Here is a 20,255-nt window from a genome sequence, read left to right on the forward strand (position 1 = left end):
TTGAGTACCATTATCCTTCCAAACATGTTGACATCATTTATATGTGTGCCAAATATAATTATTTTGTCTCTACACAATGACAATATTGCACCATTAAAGACTTCAAAACCAATAACCAAAACAGTTAAATTACTTTCATATAACAACTTGTACATGATCTAACAATTAACATTTAATTTGATAACTTAGAAATATATAATATCTAATATCACCGATATCCATTTTTGTCAATAAAATTGCTCCAATTTTTTCTATATAGTGAAGTGATATTTAAAATATTTTACCCATAATTATCATTTTTATTAAAATATATGTCAAAATAAAAACCTTTATTGCTCTTTACTAGTTTTTTATTTAATTATATTATATTGTTTTATTAAAAGTTATATAAATTAAATACTTAATTAATAATCAACTTTTGTTAGATATGACGAAAAAGTATATATATTAACAAACTTGAACTACCTTTTGTATTTATTATTTTATTTCTGGTGCTCTTGAACTCGGTCTGAAAAGTACGGAGGACACAGATTGGCTCTCATGAAGGATCATCGCTTCCAAGGCAAGTACTAATATTTTACCTAAAAACCCTAATAGCCCCACATTCCTCAATTCTCACCCACCATTTTTCTCAAATCATAATGTTCTTCATCCACTTTTTGTCACTTTGATCCTAATTCGTTATATAAAAGTGAGTTTTACTGAAAAGGTTAACAGAAAATCTTCAGAAAGTGTGGATTATGTTTTGTGTTTAAACGTTTTGGGAGACTAAGTAGAAGCTGGATTCGACAATGGCGTCGAGGCAAGGTGGCATAAAACCTCGGAAATCGACTTCGAAATATGCGAATTCGCCATCTTCATCAACGACTTCGTCTACGAAACAGTTTCATGACGCGTTAGGTGATAATCTGAGTTCTCCAGCTTCATCAGCTAGAAGCAAGCTACAGTATGGTTACTCGGAGAGTTTGCCATTGAGTTCAGAGAGATCGAAAGAGAATGTCACTGTGACTGTTCGATTCCGGCCTCTCAGGTGATCAAATTGGGTCAAATTTTATATTATTTGATTACGTTGTGGTTAATTTGGATTATAAGTGATTTTGTTTTCGTTGTGGATAGTCCGAGGGAAATACGGCAAGGGGAGGAAATTGCGTGGTATGCGGACGGAGAAACAATTGTGAGGAACGAGCATACTCCGGCGACAGCTTATGCATATGGTATGGTACATTATGCAGTATTTGGGATCTCGGAGTCGTACTTAAGAGGAATCTCCAATTAGCTAACTAGAATCGACGACAAATTCATATCATAGAACTCGGCTCCATGCTACCAATCACTACTCTGGTGTTATTGAAATCAGCTGAAACTTAGGATCTAATAACTGCCAAGAATATATTTATGCTTGGAGTTAGATTATTTTTGATCGACTTTCCAAGGTTAACTGACAAATGCACCTTCCATGGTTTTCCGTGTACAAACCTGAGAAAGTCATAACTTGAATTTAACTTTCCACTTTTCCAGTTTTGTGAGAGCGCTTTATAAAATGGCATTAATAAGCCTTATTCACTCTACCTGAGTGATTGGTTGCTATGGTGGAACTTCCTGTCTCATTTATAGTTAGAAACTGTTAATGGGAAGTTAGCTGACTGCTTTCTTTCCTGTGTAACTTTACACAAGACTATAAGGTGACCTGAGCTACTCTGACTTGGATTGAGATATTGCTAGATTCAAATTCAAAACAAATACAAGTGATATGTAGTCATTGTCTCTGTGTTTGAAATACATATGACCAGTTTATATTTTTTGGTGTCTTCTACTTGTTAGTGTCACTAGCTTAAGGCCTTTTAGTGTAGAGCTTGGGACATGCCCAACTTGTCAATGTCAGGCAAGCTTATTTGAAGCTCAAAAAGTTGATAATGCTTATATCAATGTTATAAGGTTAACATGTGTAATAAAATATGGAATATATTGATTAAAAAGTTCCCTTCCCCTGAAAACTTTATTGTCAATTTGGGTATGTTTTAAACATCTGAGTTTTTTTTATCCTCAACCGAAACTTAGGATCTAAATTCCATGTCTTTTGCATTATTCCTACAATCATCCACTTTCTCATTACAATCTTTCTTTTAGAGAGGATTCCTATGCAAAACGTGTATTTGATATTACAAATAACATTTAAGCCTTGGATATCTTGATTCACATCATAACTCTCATCCTTTATTATATGTAGATCGGGTGTTTGGGCCTACCACAACAACACGTCATGTATATGATATTGCAGCTCATCATGTTGTTGGTGGAGCTATGGAAGGTGTTAATGGTATGTTATTTATAAATCTTATGCGGTTTATTTGTTCTAATACATCCTTAAAGGTTAAAGGTATTTTACCCTCTTTTCTATACACATGATCTTGACTTACTTCAATACCAGGGACTATTTTTGCATATGGTGTTACAAGTAGTGGGAAGACTCACACTATGCATGTAAGTACACACTTTGTTTTGTTGCATTTAAATGTATTTGTTTTGATTATTTTTTTACCATATACATAAGCCAGGGTGATCAGAGGTCCCCAGGAATTATCCCATTGGCAGTAAAAGATGCTTTCAGTATAATTCAAGAGGTATATAAAGCTAAACTTTTGATACCATTTATACAAAATGTCAAAAATATATTATTTCAAGAGGAAAAAAATCTTATAATCTTCATATATTTTCAGACTCCTAGTCGTGAATTTCTCCTTCGTGTCTCATATTTGGAAATTTATAACGAGGTATGTTTCTGAACAATCTTTTCACTGGTGCTTTTTTATTTGATAATTATGTCTAAGCCTCTAAGATTAACACCATTTAGAATTTTCATCTTTTTATCTCTTTCCATAGCTGTTTCTTTCTGTTTTTACTTGTAGTTGTCCATCGTTAATCACTTTATAGCTTCTTCATGTATTTATCTTGATTCCTTTGTTATCATTTTAGTTTTGACCATTTATTACAGATGCATGAGTCTTATTTTTTATGTAATATTGTCATCTTAAATTTCATGTTTTTTGCAGGTTGTTAATGATTTGTTGAATCCAGCAGGACAAAATTTAAGAATAAGGGAAGATAATCAGGTATTTTATGCATATCATTATTCAAGATCACATGTTAATATGTTATTTGTCCTATTTTATTCATAATTCCATATAAAATACCTTTTTTTTGGTCTTCAATACCATATGTTTTATATGTATGAAAATCTTACCAATTCTAAATAAAAGTACACTATAATTATTGGTTTTGTAGGGAACCTTTGTTGAAGGTATAAAGGAAGAAGTTGTGTTATCTCCTGCTCATGCCCTTTCCCTCATTGCAGCAGGAGAAGGTTTGTCTTTTCTATGTTTTACTCAATACATTTAATCATTTTATAGGTTATATTATAAAATAGTTTTTTATTTTTACCCATGGTTAGTTAACATTTTTATTACATGTTGATCTATTTATTTAGTGAATGTAATTGATCTTCCATTCTTCTGATCTTTTACTATCACAGAGCACAGACATGTAGGTTCAACAAACTTTAATTTGCTCAGCAGCAGAAGTCACACAATATTTACATTGGTAACTTTCTGATTGGATAAAAACAATTCATTTTTTGGGTTAAAATTAAATTTCTTTTGTTAATATTTTTACCTTCCAACAGACAATAGAGAGTAGCCCTTGTGGTGAAAATGGTGATGGTGGGGATGTTAACTTATCACAATTGGTATGCATCTGAATTAGCCTAAATAATTTATAGTTAGTTATTCACTTGTTGACTTTTTTTTTTATATAATTTTTTTTTTTTTTTTAATTTCATCTCAAATTGCAGAACCTCATAGATTTAGCAGGTTCTGAGAGCTCAAAAGCTGAGACTACAGGTGTTCGTAGAAAAGAAGGATCTTATATAAATAAAAGTCTGCTAACCCTTGGAACTGTGAGGCCTCAATCATTGCCATTATTTTATCAGTGTAATAGTTTGCTCTACAAACAAATATCTACTTTTAGTCATGTTAATTGTCACAAAGGGAAATAAATAGGTAACCATTATGAATAAATTTATCTATTTCTTTTAGCATTTATTAATTCCAAATTGTCACAGGTTATATCAAAATTAACAGATGCAAGATCAGCTCATGTGCCATATAGGGACTCAAAGTTAACTAGGCTCCTTCAATCTTCATTAAGTGGACATGGAAGAGTATCTGTAAGTTTTAAATCCACCACATTATGAAATATGATTATGAACAAATAATAATATTTATTTACATCCTTTTTTTTATAGCTTATTTGCACTGTTACTCCCTCATCAAGCAATTCAGAGGAGACACATAATACATTAAAATTCGCGCATCGTGCAAAACATATAGAAATTCAAACAGCACAAAATAAGGTATGTATGCCATTACACATTAAATTAAATCTTTGGTGCTTCAAAGTAATATTTGTGACACTATTTTAATTTTGCAGATAATTGATGAGAAATCGCTTATAAAGAAATACCAAAATGAAATTCGATTATTAAAGGAGGAGCTAGAACATTTGAAGAGTGGCATTGTGGTAATTCCTCAGATAAAGGATAATACCGGAGGAGATGATATCTTTCTTCTTAAACAAAAGGTATACTTTTTGGTTTCTATTAAAATATTTTTGTTAATTTTGAACATCATTTGTGATTTGTAAAGTTGTTGTAATTTGTAAAGCTAGAAGATGGTCAAATGAAGCTGCAATCAAGATTAGAGCAAGAAGAAGAAGCCAAAGCTGCTTTGTTAAGCCGAATACAAAGGTTGACCAAATTAATCCTAGTCTCCACAAAGTCAACTCCAGCCTCTAGATTTTCTCATCGCCCAAATTTACGAAGACGCCATTCCTTTGGTGAAGAAGAGGTAGTAACTCAAGTTTCTTGATTTGTAGCCTCTTTAAATGTCATACATAACGATGGAATGGAATTACAAAAATAACCAATGTAATGGAATCAATCATTACATTCCATATTCCATTATCATGTTTGGTTGACTTGAACGAATGGAATGAGTCATTCAAACCATTTATTTGTTGTATGCTATTAACAAACATCATGTTTATGTTTTTCTAAAATCTCACTTCATTCAATTGCCAGCTGGCATATCTTCCGCATCGAAAACGTGACCTAATTTTGGAAGATGAAGACACTGAGTTATATGTTTCGCTTGATGGAAGTGTGGAAAATAATGAAAATGCATTGAAAGAAGAGAAAAAGACCAAAAAACCTGGATTACTTAACTGGTTGAAACCACGGGTCTGTTGCTCTTGCTCTTGCTCTTGCTTTATTTATTATTTGTTTGAATTTTGAAATCATTATTTTTTTTTTCTTTTATTAGAAACGAGACAGTATTTCTGGGGCTAGTGATAAATCAAGTGGTGCAAAGTCCATGAGTACACCTTCAACTCCTCCAACAGATAATCATCTTCATAATCTTCCTATTGAATCCAGACATTCACACTCTTTGCAAACTGAAACCAGATATTCTGAATTCTCATCAGAGGCCAGATTAGATGAAGAAATTAACAATGAGGATACTTTTTTGCAACAAGAATGTTCTCTAGTAAGCATTGTTTTTTTCCTTCAATTTCTTTATCAATAATACCAATGTGTAACAAATAAAGTGAAGTAGGTTGTTTACCTGTAGCAAATAGTATGTAGTTTTATAGAACTATCTTTGTGTGTGATTGACAGATCAGCATAAAGACAATTGACCAAATTGACCTCCTTAGAGAGCAGCAAAAGATTTTGTCTGAGGAGATTGCAATCCATTTAAGTGCTCTAAAGCGATTGTCACCTGAGGCTGCAAGCGAGAGGGAATTTATAAATGTAATAACTCTTTTTTTTATATATATAAAAAATGCAGTTAATGTTTTATTTATATACTTATTAAAATCATTACATGATATGACAGGTGGAGATTAACCGATTAAATGAACAAATCGAACTGAAAAATGATGAAATTAAACTCCTCCAAGATAAAATTGCTAATCCTGTTGATGAAGTTGAAAAAACACGAGTAAGTCTGAAATTACATGTGTCTCTTGTTCTCTTTCCTTTCCTCTATTTATAATATTTTAATTTAATTTTGTAATTCCGAAATTCTTAAATGCAGCCTGTTTCTGAGCTAGAACTAGAAGCACAACTAAACGAGAAGTCCTTTCAGCTTGAGGTATGTTGTCTTACTCTTATCATTATGAAAGAAGACATTGACACATTTACCCCTATGTATATAATTAATGAATTTGTAAGTTGTAACCTATTTTTCAATGTCATTTTCCAGGTCAAATCTGGGGATAATCGAGTACTTCAAGAGCAGCTCAGCGAAAAGGTAAGAAAAAAATGTCAATATATTTCCTAAATATTAATGATTTTTCTTGCTTATATTTTTATGTTGTTTACTTTTCCAGATTAATGAATGTGAAGAACTGCAAAATACAATTAATTCCTTGAAAGAACAGCTTTCTGAAATTAATCCCGTGAAAAATGAAAAAACAACCTTGCTTTGTGAAGCTCAGGTTTGTTCCCATCTTACTGTTTATTTTTTACTAATTAGAAAAAATTTACGTTCACAAATATTTTTCAAGAGTTTTAACCTCTCAAACTTCATTTTTATTTTTGTGAAATCGGATAACTATTAACTTGTTACCTTACCTGTTGAAAGCAAGTTTGATAATGGTTTATGTTGGTACATAAATCAATTGCTTAACTAATAAACAATGATAGCTATATTTATATAAATTCTTCAATTATTATACATTGTCTGTCATTATTTTTAGAGTAGTTTACATCTTTGGTCCCCAAAAGAAACCAGTTTGCAGTTTTGGTCCTTATTTGTTGTCTAAAATCAGGCACTTGAGATCGAAGAACTAAAACACAAAGTGAGTGAGTTGACCGAGTCAAACGAGCAGTTAGAAAGCCGTAACAAAAAACTAGCAGAAGACAGCTCATACGCAAAAGGCTTAGCCTCAGCAGCAGCAGTGGAACTGAAAGCCCTATCAGAAGAAGTTGCAAAACTCATGAACCACAACGAGAAACTATCAGCCGAGTTGGCGTCACACAAGAACTCCCCGCACCAGCGCAGCAGACCAATGGGGTCCACCAAGAACGGACACGGACGTAAAGATCACATCACCAATAATTTCAGACAGAAAGAAGTGCATAGTACTAATACACAAGCGGAATTGAAAAGAGAGCTTGCGTTGAGTAAGGAAAGGGAATTGAATTACGAAGCAGTGCTGTCTGAAAAGGATGAGAGGGAACTGGAATTGCAACGAACGGTTGAGGAATCCAAACAGAGGGAAGCGTATCTTGAAAATGAGTTGGCCAATATGTGGATTCTTGTGGCCAAGTTGAAGAAAGGGGAATCCGAGGAGTCCAGTGGGGGGGATGAGAGGTGGAATGGAATTTTGGGGAAAGAAAGGAATTTGTATGAGTAATTTCAAATTTGTGTGTAATGGGAATGGGAATGGGAATGGGAGGATTAGATGGTAGTTTCTAGTATTTCGGGTTAGGAATTGGGATTTGTGTGTTGCGTGTTGTGTGTTGTGTAAAGATGGACTTTTCATTGATTTTTTTTCTAGGATTGTACAAATCTTTGTTATAAAATGAAAGACATAATTATCTTAGGCCAAATATCATAAAAGCCACAACATTTTCAAGCATATTTGAAAAAAACCTTATTATTATTTTTGGTTAGCTCTAGCTATAAATGGGAGATAGAATTACCACTCTAGCCCATTTAATAATTTTCATGGTTAATTTTGTTAAATTTTTTGCAAAATCAATCCTAAAAGTTCAAATTTGGTCTCTGTAGTTTGCAAAAAATTGTACATGTCTAAAATTCGATTGTATGCTTTTTAACTTTTTTATTTTCATTATTTTTAAATTTTTTAGTCAAAACTAAACTTGATTTTATATTTTTATCGTTTTATTATATTCTTTTTTCTTTTTTCTTTTTTTTCATTTTTATTTAGTTTGTTTTATTTTTTTTACGTTTTGTTTTTCGTCAATTTGATAACTTCTTTTGATATTTATCAAAAAGTTTAAAGTGTATGGATATTTTTTTTTTATGTTTTTTCGTTTTTTTTTCCCTGTATTTTTGTTAAGTTTTGTTTTTCGTCAATTTGATAATTTCTTTTGATATTTTTTAGAAAGTGTAAAGTGTACGAATATATTATAGTATATTACATTTTTGGTGTTTGAGTTTTTTTTTTTTTTTTTTTGATTTTCTGAAAAAAAAAAGGAAAAAAAACATGTAAAATAAATGAATATAAAAAATGAAAAAAAATAAAAATAAAAAGTTAAAAAATAAAAATAAAAATATAAAAAAAACGAAAAATATAAAAAAAAAATTAAAAATATAAACGGAAGTTTAGCTTTGATTAAAAAATAAAAAAATAAATGAAAATAAAGAAGTTAAAAAGCATAAAACCGAGTTTTGGAAATGTTGGGTAAATTTTTGCAAACTATAGCGACTAAATTTGAACTTTTAAGACCGATTTTGCAAAAATTAACAGAGTTAAAGTTCTTAGCTTTGGCAAGTTTGAGCCCCTCCGTAAGTGTAAAACCTCATTTCAAGCATAGTTTGGGCTTTTTGAGAAATTGGAGCCTTGCATGCACGTAAAGTTTGCAACTTTACGTGATAAGCAGGCCTAAGGAAGTTGGATCTACAATTTGGGGCCTTGCCATGGCTTAAAAGTTGTCTGCATGATAAAATGACTGAAGGGACTCGGCGAGTCGCAAAGCCGACTCGGCAAGTCACATGAAGGCATGCATTAGACTCGACAAGTTGGACGAACGACTCGGCGAGTCCGATGAAGATTGCCATAAGACTCGACGAGTTGAAGAACAACTCAGCGAGTCGGATGAGTTTTAACCGTTTGCATGTATATCCGTCGAGTACAAGGAGGGAACTCGACGGGTGACCTTAAGGTTTGATCAAGATTCGAAGGAACTCTACGAGTCACCCCGATGACTCAGCGAGTTGGATGTGCTTCAAGGGACTCGGCGAGTTGAGGTCAACATGGACTGTTGACCTTGACTAAGTACTTTTACCTTGATCGAGGTTAGTTATTCTGTGAGGACAAAGACTTATGAGCATGTCATATTATGGTAATAGGTGGTGGAGTCTTTGACAAGTGATCGGAGAGCTTTGATTAATTACCGAGCTGACATCTACAAGGTAAGTTATTCTCACTATACTAAGGGGTGTAAGGCACCAAGGCCAGCCCAATTGATTTGATATCCTAGTAGTTATTGATATGTTGAGTTAAGTCAGTAATGTATGCCAGTTGATATGCTAGTTGGGTAGATCTATAGGATTGCCTGTGATACTGATTGATTACCTGTATGTGCATTTATCTGTTACATGTCGACATGTTATGTGGGGTGGGTTGAGGTTGTACTGCTCCGTGCGGTAGCCAACAAACCCGAGAGTGTTCCAGATATGAGCTAATGGTCCGGTAGGCATTCCAGACTCATACTGACTCAGGAGCATTCCAGATACGAGCTGAGGGCCCGGTAGGCATTCCAGACTCGTACTGAGGGCCCAGGGGTAGTCCAGCTTGTAAAGTTGTGGACCCAATGCATGTTGTTCTGTTTTATTGATATGATATGCTAATATTGATATTGTTATATGGATTGTATGTGTATCGGTATTTTGGGGGTATCTCACTAATATTTTGGGCTTACAATTTCAGCTTATTGTTTCAGGTACATTAGAGGATCGCGGATAATTATGATTCTGGAGAAAACTCTGATAATCAATATTTTGAAAACAAAGTTCTAATGTTTTGATGAACTTGACATGTTTAAAAAGTTTAAATTGGTTTGAAATTTTGGGATGTTACAGGTGCTTAGAAATGCTTTTATTATAAGATACTATACGAATTCTCGCGCGTTGCGTAGCGAAGATTAAAAATATATTGTTAAAATATTGAAAAATATATAATGTTCATTTAAAATACAATTTATTTATAGCTAAATCCCTATACTAATAAAAGAGTACTTGTTTTTCCATTTGTTATCATATTAGACATCCTAATTAATATGATGTCACTTGTCAATCAATTAACTCTCCATTTTAAATTTATTAGGTCTCCTAATTAATATGAAATTACTTGTCAATCTATTTATTTTTTATTTTCCATTTTAAATTTTATATTATTGTTTACATTAATTCACAAATAAAAATTGTCTAATATAGATTGAAAATTAATTTCACATATTTATTTGAATCAACGAATATAAGCTTACATAACTAATAATAATATCTCTTAATTGATAATTTATTTAAAATAATAGATTAACAAATTTGGATTTTTAAAATGAAATTTTAATTAATTTTGTAACCATGGTTCCCACAGGTTATAAACTAGTATAATTTATAATTTGATATTATTATCATTTAAAATTGTTATTCATTAATTTTAAACCACTTATTATTAATAATATGTTAAAAGAAGACTTTTAAAAATAACATGCAATTTTATTATTAAAATGTGAAACATACACTAAATAATAAAGTGATAAGATAGATAATTTGCATTTCAAAAGAGACTTGCACGGATAATATGACATATCCATGTAATTTGATTTTATTATTTATAATTGTTGCTTATTAATTTTAAAACCACTTGTTATTATTGATAAATGAAAGAAACTTTTAAAAATCAATTATTATTATAATTAAAATGCTAAACATATACTAAAATATAAAGTGATAAAATAGACAATTTGTATATTAAAAAAGGTTTTAATGGATAATATGGATAATATGACATATTCATAATTTTTAATTAATTATTGTTTTAAAACAACATGAACATACAAACATGTATACAATAGTTAATTAAATATTATATATATATATATCATCTTCCATAACATATGATCGATAACATGAATCTAATCTAATTTACATTAAAATTTCAACCACAACATACAATGATATTCTTAAAAGAACACTTAAATTAAGAAAATACAAAAAAGAATTAGTATATAACAAACTTACAAATTAAAAAATTCAACATAATAACATGGCTCGAAAATTTGTTCAAAGCCCTCAAACCAACACAAAAAACTTTTAACTTGTTTTCTTTGTGAATTTTGTATGTGATTTATATTTGTGTCTACTCAAAAAGATTGACATTTTTATAGTAGAATATCCATTAATTGTTTATTAAATATATTATATAAGTTATAAAACATTTGAATTGTTAATCATTATTAAAAGACTTTTGAGTGGTATTCATTAAAACATAAGGTTTCAAATGCATGAGATTTAAGGAAAAATACTAGCTTTATAAGTATGTATGATATATAACATAATCTAAAGAGAGAGTAAAAATAATAACCCATGTTATCAGTTAGTGAAGACTAATTGTCTCACTTTTCCTTTACTCTGTCATTGATGCATCTTGGATCCATCTTCTTTGCTCTTAGGCTAATGATACACATATACAAATATCTTAGTATTTGTCTTAGCCTCTTAAGAGCTTAATAACCCCTAAGGTTAAAATAACCACTTAATGGATCAACTTTCTAACTTTTCATTCTCTATCTCTTAATTGCATTCAATTAATGAATTAGCATCCCATAATATCTAATTCATCATAATCTAACATCTAATGCATCAATTACACATAATCATTGGTTAGGGTTTCAAACCCTAACTCTCATTGGATTGATCCCACTCATGGAGGAAATATATTATTTCAAAATCAAAGTAGAATAAACTAAATCAAACATGTATAACTCACTCCGGTTTATAAGCCTTTATGTTATAATTTAGTTTGGGAAAGTTTGGAACGTTAATCTCACTCTCAATTTCCGTTCAAAGCAAAAGCACACTGATTTGCATAAGATCTACATGGTTCATTGATTATGCATATGCATAACTTTGAAAAAATCACATTGCCTTATATCGTTAAGAAAATAAAAAATTATTATTTTAGTGAATCGTATATTAAAATATGTGTCATTAGATATATGTTATACATTTGCAAAAAACTTGCTACAAAGATCCAAAGTTAATATAAACACACACAGCATTAGTTCGTGTTCAAATATATGAATAAATTCATATCAGCAAAACTTGTCCTTTTTCTTTTATTAAAACATAATAATAATTAATACATCACATTAAGTCTTAAATCTTACTCTAACCTAATATTTTCCTAAACTAACACCACTCAAATCATTGTTAAATTACACTCAATGAAAAATATGACATAATCAATAATAAATACTACACCCACTTTCATTATCATTCAGATTCTTGTGAGACTTGGTTGACTGAAGACAGTTGATCTAAACAATCAGGAAATTTGACTGGAAGAGTCAACGGTTGACTTCCACAAACCCCTTTGACTGCCTTCCCTAATGCATACCCCAACGCAGTTGACACCGAAAACGCAACTGCATTTCCAATTTGCAAATACCTGAAACCAAAATATAAAAGTATATATTTAACCAAATATGATAAAATCTTATTGCGTTTATATTTTTTTTTAATTTTTTATTTAAATGATATTATTATTACCTCTCTTTAACAGGTCCTGAAAGTTTATAATGATCAGGAAAGCCTTGCAAACGCGCATTTTCACGAATTGTAAGAACTCTATCTTGGTTTGGATGAAGCAACGCCTATCAATGAAAAAAAATTAAAAATTAAAAGTTAATATTATAATTTTGAAATTTAATTTTGAAATTTAAAATTTTATAAAACCTGATTATGTGGCTCGGCTCTTCCCACTACAGTTTTGACAACATCATCCATTCCCAAACGACCAAATGGCCTGTTTTTTTATTATTGTATTAATAACTTTTAGCAACCAAAATATTATATTTAAAAAAAAAAGTTTACTTTTTTGAAGTTCCACCAACAAAGGTCATAGCATAATTAGGAACCTGTAACATTAGTTAAAATATAATGAGAAATATATATATATATATATATATATATATATATATATATATATATATATATATATATATCTGATGGTATAATTAGTAATTTTTGTTATTTAATAAAAATCAAACTACAAAAAAAAAAAAATTATCAAATTATTTAATTAAATAAGAGTACCAAAGGTTTTCCTGAAGGTAGCATGACTCTTTCAACTGAAAGATCCCATTCCACTTTGTTATTTGTTCCCACTTTTACCCCTGGTAGATTCCTAAAGTTTGCTCCCTGTGTACATTAAATATCCCAAAATTTAATAATAATAAAACTTATTACTAATAAAAAAAATGTTGTAATGTGACATTAATTGAAGAAAAATGGAACCTTTATTTTTGGGATTTGACAAACTCGTGCATAATCATCTTCATTTAATTCCAATGGCCTATGATCATAAAGCATTTTTCTTTTTAAAGAATCTTTCCCCAAAGCTGTAAATAAAAATAATAATAATAATAATAATAATAATAATAATCTTTATAAGAAATAAATAATTGAATATATAAAAATATTTACCTTGTTTTCTCATTCGGATGTATTTTTGATAACTTGTTTTTGGGGCACCTCCATATTCCATTTCATCTTGTCCATTGTGATTTGTAACCTAAATTTAAATAATTATTTTTGAGTTGTTTTCAAGATTTATTTAATTACAATTTGCAAGATTTAAAAAATCATATAGAGTACCTCAGGTAGATCTGAAATTGCATCACCAAGTAATATGCTTTTTTCCAACTTTGTTGACTTGTCAACATCAGATCCAACAATACAATCCTGACATTAAAAAAATAGCAACTTACTTTGTGATAAACATTTTTTATAAACAAAAAAAAAAATTAAATGTGAAATTACTATAAACACCTTGAATTCAACTGGAACTACTCCTCTCCCAACAACTTCATGTGTAGGTAAAGGAAACTGAGGCAAATTCTGTTGGATAAAAAGTTGTTAGACAAACACTAAATAACACAATGGAACTGGAATGGAATCAGAAAGGAATGGAATGGAATGGAATGAGTCATTACATTCCAATCTCAATGAGCAATTCAAACATGTGTCCAATTACAAAGAAGGAATCACATTCCATAAGGAATGTTCCATTCCTATGTGGCAAAGAAACATGATTTTTTTTCATTCCACCGGAATCCACAATTCCATTCCATTCTTGGATACTAAACTTACCATCATTGTATTAGCACCCCAAAGAAAGACTCTCAATCTGCATTGAGGAACTCCATATGATCCTGCAGCCATAATCCCCAATCTTGTCTGATAATTCATGGAAACTAATCTTCCAACAGCATAAAATCCCAAAATCCCATCAGCAAATTTCACAATGTCACAAACATTCTCCATTAAAACAAATTTTGGTTTCAAAAAATCAATTATATCCATATAAACCACAAGTTGATGATTCTTGGGATCCTTTAGAGGATCAGTGTAGTTTCTAAACCGATTATGACCACTTATTCCTTGACATGGTGGACCCCCACAAATAAAGTCAGCATCCCCCTGGTCAACAAAGTCAACATACTTTCAGCATTTTAAAAAAAAAAAAAAAAGATAATGATAAATAATAAATAGAAAAAGAAAAAAGAAAAGTTATCTTACAGGAAGAGGAAGTAATCTTGATTGATACCCTTTGCTTACAAATTCCTTTATAGAATCCATGCAGTTGCTATTACAATTTACAAATAAAAACGTTTATGATTTCATGTAATGATTTAATAATTACTATTTTTGGAAATATTGAAGTGGAAAATCAAAAATGACATAAAAGGGTACCTTAAACCATCAAATGGTTCCCAAGTATCATAGCTAGGACCATACCCCTTCCATCTCACCTATATTTCAAAACTTACCAAATGGTCAACTCATGTTGACTTTTTTGAATCATGATAAAGATTGTGAATTATACCTTAAAATGTAGTTTTTTGTCGTTGACTTTATTTGGATCACCATAACAAACAGCTAACAATTTTCCGACTTCAAATTCATCATCAGAAGGATTCGGTTTCTCTTCATTCTCTTCAGAATCTGATTCTTCAGATTTCATATTTGTATTTTGACTATTTTCATCACGATGTGAACCCAATAAATGGAAATCTTTACAAAGCTTTTCCCATTCTTTAATCAAAGATAAAAAGTCTTCAGCTGCTTCATTTCTCACATGAGTTTCAGTATGATTTAACTTCAGACTTTCACACGCGTGTTGATTTATGTCAACTGCCCATTTCTGTATTGTTTTAAACGAAACAAATTAAAACAATTTTAAGGTGTAATTTGACATGGGTATGAAAAGAAGAAAAAAAAAAGTCAAAGGATTGGTCAATGACTTACTGTGACAAGTTTCACTCCAGATATATTTGTGCCATAACAAAGTCCAGTTGACATTCCACCACAACCCGCGTATAAGTCCAAAAGTGTCATTTCACACTCTTTAGATTCATGAATTTTAGTTGGTTTTGAAATTTTATTGTTTTTCTTTTTCTCTACTACACCATTTGAGCTATTATCACCTGAAATTACAGATGACTCATCGCTCTTTGTGATTGAACTTTCTGCAACATAAGTAAGCTTAATCAGATACAAATAAACTTATCTCAAATGATGTTTATTGACATATAAAAAAGTTATGTGATACTTAAAGATACAAAAAAAGAAAGGTATTTGATTGTGAAAGTATGGACCTTTTTGTAGGGTAGTGAATGTAACTGGCATTGAATATTGCATATCATAGTAAAGATCATATGACAAGAGTGCCTTCTTTTTTTCAGAAAAGCCAACCTGTTATGTTACACCATTGAAATTCAAGATGTTCATTATCTAAATATATAGAAGTTTATATAAGGTTGTGATCATGTAAAGAAGTATGATTACATTTGGAGGAAGTTGAACAATTTTGACTTTTGACAATATGCTATCAAGTGGATTGTCATCTTTCATTTCAGAATAAAACACTCGTCTTTTGTCAATAAGATGAGCTTGACTTTTAATGACCTGAAAATAGTTACATACATTTAGACATTTAGTGTGGAATGTGGATCACAAAGAGAAATGTTAGATATATATGTCAAGTAAAATCTTACAGTATCTTCTGCTCTAAAAAACCATTGAGCTGAACAATAAAGTTTTTTATCAACGGTTTCAAACATCTCCACAATCCTAGCAATAAAATCTGGATGCCCTTCTTCAGCCTAATAGAATCAAGCAAATAAAGAATATAAGAAGTGTGTAAACTTCTGCATTAGGAGTTTGTTATTTGTATTAAGAATGTATAATTGCTTATAAACTACAAATTGGATAGACGAGAGGAGGCTCACTTTGACAAATGCGTCATCATAAAGATCGAAAGTAACACCATCAATGACAGCTTTGGTATAATGGCACTTGGCTTGAATAATCTCTTTTCCATCTGCTTCACTGTCATAATTGGAAAAAAGAAAAAGGAATAAGTAGCTAATATTAACCTGATTTCGAAGAGTAGGTCAAAAGAAACTTGAATTTATTTTAGATTATGCTACTTATGAAGAAAATTACTGAATGTGCTAACTATATAAGTGAAGAAATCTCACCCATTTGATGGGGCTATAGCCTTCACTCTGCTCTGTAATTGTCAATAAACACGACATTACATGTGATTAGTAGAGAACATGCAAACGCAACTAAAACATGTATTTCTCTAATAAAATTGCACCTTGGATTCGTAACGATGAGGCCATTTTTCTCTGGCTTGATCAGCTGGAACTGGTTTTCCGATGAAGCGTGTGTCATCGTCAGCTGCGGCCACTCGAGTGGTTTTTGGTTTCTTTGAACAAGACGATGGCTTGGAATCGGAAGATGGTACAGAAGAATCAATCGCTTCATCAGTGGTAATTGGTTTTCCGATTAAGCGTGTGTCATCATCAGCTGCGGCGGCGGATGGAGAGGTTTTGGATTTCTTTGAGCGAGACGACTGTTTGGAATCTGAAGAAGGTATCGAAGAATCAATGGCTTCTTCTGACTGCTTCACGCCTCTCTTGACTCCTTTCGCCATTTGCTCTCCTTCTCTGTGTGTGATGGTAGGTCGAGGGGGAGTGAGAGTGTCGTTGGAATTGCAGAAGGTAAAGAAGGAGAAGCTTGAAACTTCCGCGGGTTTTTCAAAGTATTTTGGGTTTTCAAACGAGCGGGAAAATATCATTTTTTTGGGATAAGTAAATTACAAAATGCCCCTTACCCGTGACCCCACATAAATGCAATAAAATATGATATTTAACAAAAATATTAACAAAATCAATACCAAATAATACATAAAATTTAAAAGTCAAATTAGAAATTTTGTTAAAGCTAGGTATCCCAGTGTGAAAAAAATGTTCTATTACTGATAAGGATGCATACAAGTCAAGTTACTCGGGATCGGTTCGACTCGAAATCGATTTTAAACGAGCTTGAGCTTAACATTAAGCTTGTTTATTAATCGAGCTCAAGTTCGAGCCTATGTCACTAAGCTCGATTAGGCTTGTGGGCCTAAATGAGCATATATATAATATAATTTATATATATTTTTATATATTAAAATAAAAAATATTTGAAAAATTAGGGATTTAGATATTAGTAAACGAGCTTTCTTAACGAGCTTTAACCGAGCTTACGCTCATTTAGGCATGTTAGACAAAAAACGATTCGAGCTTGAGCCCGATCCAATATTGCATAATTTTTTACGAGCTCGAGCCAAGCTCGGTATAAGAAAGCTCAAATCGAGTCGAGCTCGAGGCGAGCCTGACCAGGCTTGGGCTTGGCTCGGCTCGTTTGCACCCCTAATTACTTATTCTATTTTCTATTTTAGCATTTTGTTTTTTTTTTTCCACTCATATGAAATTGAAATTATTTGGTTGTTTTTTTTCAGTGTTTAATTTAGTATTTGTATTTCATTTTAAAATGTACAAAGTTATATTTTCATTAAATATTGAATCATCTACAGGCCCTGGAAGATGGTATATCTACAACATATCAACCGGTTCAAGTTTAAAAAATAACAAAAAAACCGAAATCGAAATCGGCAGCGGTAGTCCGATTCCCGATTCTATAATATAGCAAATTTGGTTCCGATTTTGAACCAATCTTATTCTAAAGCTCATTGTTGGTATAATGAAATGAATAATGAAGTATTATGTAATCTAATAAGGGTTTTAATTGGAATTGATTTTGGGATTAATTAAAAGTGGAATGACTAAATGTGACAATGTTCAAAAGTTGAATATCGACCAATTCTAGAACCTCCCATAAGGAGGCGGGTTCTATAGGGTTTTTAAAGGTTCTCTATGGCTTTTCTTGGGCTCTAAAGAAGCTTTGATGCCTTAAGGAGGGAAGCAAAAGATTCCTTTAGGTTGCATGTGAACTTAGAGCTAACTTTTTCCGCCAAAATAAGATTTTTGTAACCTATAAAACTTCTGGTGGTATTACATTCATTGTTCGTATTGATCTTGCACGTAGTGGAATAAATCAAACTTAAGGTTTTACAGAAACTAAACCCCGAGGAGGCTATTTTCGAAAATCCTAGGGTTTTTGAAACACTAGCCTCCACCCTCATATTTTCGATTTTAGCAAGGGTTATAGAAAGTGTAGCCTCCTTTGCCCATTTTCGAATATTAAGGAGTTCTTTTAAGGTTTGTCTTGTTTCCTTATTTTTTATTTTAAAAGTCTTCAAATTTGAACAATTAAAACCTGATAAACCCTAACCTATTTTCAAAAATTAGAAGGCTTATGATTAGGATTAGATTTAAATTGTTTTATTGATTGGTTAATTGTAAATAACTATTTAATCCATAATGATTTAACTAATTTAATTAATTGTTTAATTAAAAGATAAATATTAAATCAAAATTGGTTTATTTTAAAAATGAATTAAAATTTTTATTAATTTCGAAAATTTAAACTTAAACCTAGTATCTTATAAAAAGTTTTAAAATACACCTTATAGTATATATAATTAAATGAGTAATATGTTATATGTATAAGACAAGCCATCCAAAATGCTAGTATGCCTCAATCACGAAGCTATGCTATAAGGAGAATTTAAGGAAACGGCCTATAAAATGATCGTCATTTGGTATCCGCTCTTACCCACTGCTCTCTTGTATGGTGGAGGGTCGTTAGTTGAATGGATTTGATAGGACATAATCTTATTAATAAGTATAATATATAAAGAAACTAAACTATTTTTAAATCCTACTCTTAGTTATTTTAGGAAAAATGTGAAAAGTATGTTAATCCATAAAATTGCACATTATGCTTTATATGTAGTTAGTGGAGCGTGTGTGGTTAATCGACACATTAATACTCTAGCAGTGACTATAAAGAATAATAACGGGCATCTCGAAAATTATCATTGTTAATGGAGCGTGTGTGGTTAACCGACACATTGATTAAAGATGATAAATGACATCAAGAGTGTCAAGCATATTTGTGTGGTTATTTACATCTTGTTTGTGACCATTGGCATCTCAGTCACATATAAAATAGCCTAATATGAGATTAAACACGTCCTTTATAAGAATCAAGGAATCTAAAAAAGATTTTGGAATTTCATAGTTTGAAATTGATAAATTACTTTTACGTACCTTTCATAAATTCACAATAAGATTACGACATCCCTCTTCTTAGTTGTGAAATGTTATATTAGATCATATCCTTAAATATTAACTATGGGTTAAAATATTAATGATTTATATCATCTAACTAAAACTTCATTTTCTCTATAGATTATACTTATTGTGATGTTTCTGCTTCTCAAAACTTTTCCCATAAGTTTTCACTCCCCTCAATCGTGTTCAATGTAACATTGGATAGCACAAACTACGATGACTGGATGCGAAACATCAAGATGGCTCTGTACACAAGGGAAAATGGTATGTCCTTGAGAAACAATTCATTGAGATCGATGAGGACACTACTACTTTTGAAGAAATAGCCTCCTACAGGAAACATTATGACAACGCGGCTAAGGTTGTCTGCATCATGCTTGCCATCATGATTCATGAGTTGCAAAGGTTCTATGAGGACTAATGGTCATGTGAGATGAACTTGGATCTCGTGGAAATGTTTCACGATAGAGCTCGTCAATAAAATTATGAGGTCGTCAAAGCTCTTATGGATTGCAAATTGAAGGAAGGATAGTCTATCTGCAATCATGTGCAAATAATGCAAAGATACGTGGAGCGCCTTGAAAGGCTTAATGTGATTTTTGATGAGGAGTTAGCCATTGACATGGTCCTT

The 20,255-nt window shown here is 31.3% G+C and overlaps 2 protein-coding genes across 3 annotated transcripts; one reads left to right on the top strand and one right to left on the bottom strand.

Moving 5' to 3' along the window:
• Window positions 1-476: 476 nt before the first annotated feature.
• LOC144999729 (P-loop containing nucleoside triphosphate hydrolases superfamily protein) lies at window positions 477-7,672 on the top strand. Of its 2 annotated transcripts, XM_078958898.1 has the most exons (24): window positions 491-562; window positions 710-1,030; window positions 1,117-1,214; window positions 2,228-2,317; window positions 2,429-2,481; window positions 2,556-2,621; window positions 2,718-2,771; window positions 3,051-3,110; window positions 3,283-3,361; window positions 3,530-3,597; window positions 3,680-3,742; window positions 3,848-3,952; window positions 4,118-4,222; window positions 4,301-4,408; window positions 4,486-4,635; window positions 4,719-4,901; window positions 5,135-5,293; window positions 5,376-5,600; window positions 5,732-5,866; window positions 5,952-6,056; window positions 6,153-6,209; window positions 6,321-6,368; window positions 6,448-6,555; window positions 6,889-7,672. In XM_078958898.1, the coding sequence occupies exons 2-24, from the start codon at window positions 792-794 to the stop codon at window positions 7,474-7,476; spliced, it is 2,946 nt and encodes a 981-aa protein (XP_078815024.1). In that variant the 5' UTR covers window positions 491-562; window positions 710-791; the 3' UTR covers window positions 7,477-7,672. The 2 variants fall into 2 exon arrangements, with proteins under 2 accessions (XP_078815023.1, XP_078815024.1); XM_078958897.1 differs by having other exon boundaries at window positions 477-1,030.
• Window positions 7,673-12,124: 4,452 nt separating this feature from the next.
• LOC145000771 (putative DNA (cytosine-5)-methyltransferase CMT1) lies at window positions 12,125-17,094 on the bottom strand. Its single transcript, XM_078960043.1, has 20 exons — window positions 16,699-17,094; window positions 16,577-16,608; window positions 16,325-16,424; window positions 16,091-16,198; window positions 15,882-16,001; window positions 15,692-15,788; window positions 15,342-15,562; window positions 14,920-15,237; window positions 14,787-14,845; window positions 14,613-14,679; window positions 14,184-14,513; window positions 13,863-13,931; window positions 13,689-13,775; window positions 13,518-13,605; window positions 13,329-13,432; window positions 13,128-13,232; window positions 12,906-12,949; window positions 12,768-12,837; window positions 12,582-12,685; window positions 12,125-12,480 (listed from the first exon to the last, which is right to left on the bottom strand). Exons 1-20 carry the CDS (start codon window positions 17,035-17,037, stop codon window positions 12,306-12,308), a joined length of 2,637 nt encoding a protein of 878 aa, XP_078816169.1. The 5' UTR covers window positions 17,038-17,094; the 3' UTR covers window positions 12,125-12,305.
• Between the last annotated feature and the right edge of the window lie 3,161 nt (window positions 17,095-20,255).

Source organism: Lactuca saligna, chromosome 6, assembly GCF_052625555.1.
Source record: "Lactuca saligna cultivar CGN05327 chromosome 6, ASM5262555v1, whole genome shotgun sequence".
Taxonomy (NCBI): domain Eukaryota; kingdom Viridiplantae; phylum Streptophyta; class Magnoliopsida; order Asterales; family Asteraceae; genus Lactuca; species Lactuca saligna.

Excerpts from the sequence above, each read along its gene's own strand:
- LOC144999729 (XM_078958897.1), top strand. The coding sequence starts at position 792 with ATGGCGTCGAGGCAAGGTGGCATAAAACCTCGGAAATCGACTTCGAAA. Across the intron at positions 3,598-3,679 it reads GTCACACAATATTTACATTG|ACAATAGAGAGTAGCCCTTG; the intron begins GTAACTTTCTGA and ends ACCTTCCAACAG. Across the intron at positions 6,556-6,888 it reads CCTTGCTTTGTGAAGCTCAG|GCACTTGAGATCGAAGAACT; the intron begins GTTTGTTCCCAT and ends GTCTAAAATCAG.
- LOC145000771 (XM_078960043.1), bottom strand. The coding sequence starts at position 17,037 with ATGGCGAAAGGAGTCAAGAGAGGCGTGAAGCAGTCAGAAGAAGCCATT. Across the intron at positions 15,238-15,341 it reads CTGGAGTGAAACTTGTCACA|AAATGGGCAGTTGACATAAA; the intron begins GTAAGTCATTGA and ends AAAACAATACAG. Across the intron at positions 13,932-14,183 it reads GGGGTGCTAATACAATGATG|AATTTGCCTCAGTTTCCTTT; the intron begins GTAAGTTTAGTA and ends TTTATCCAACAG.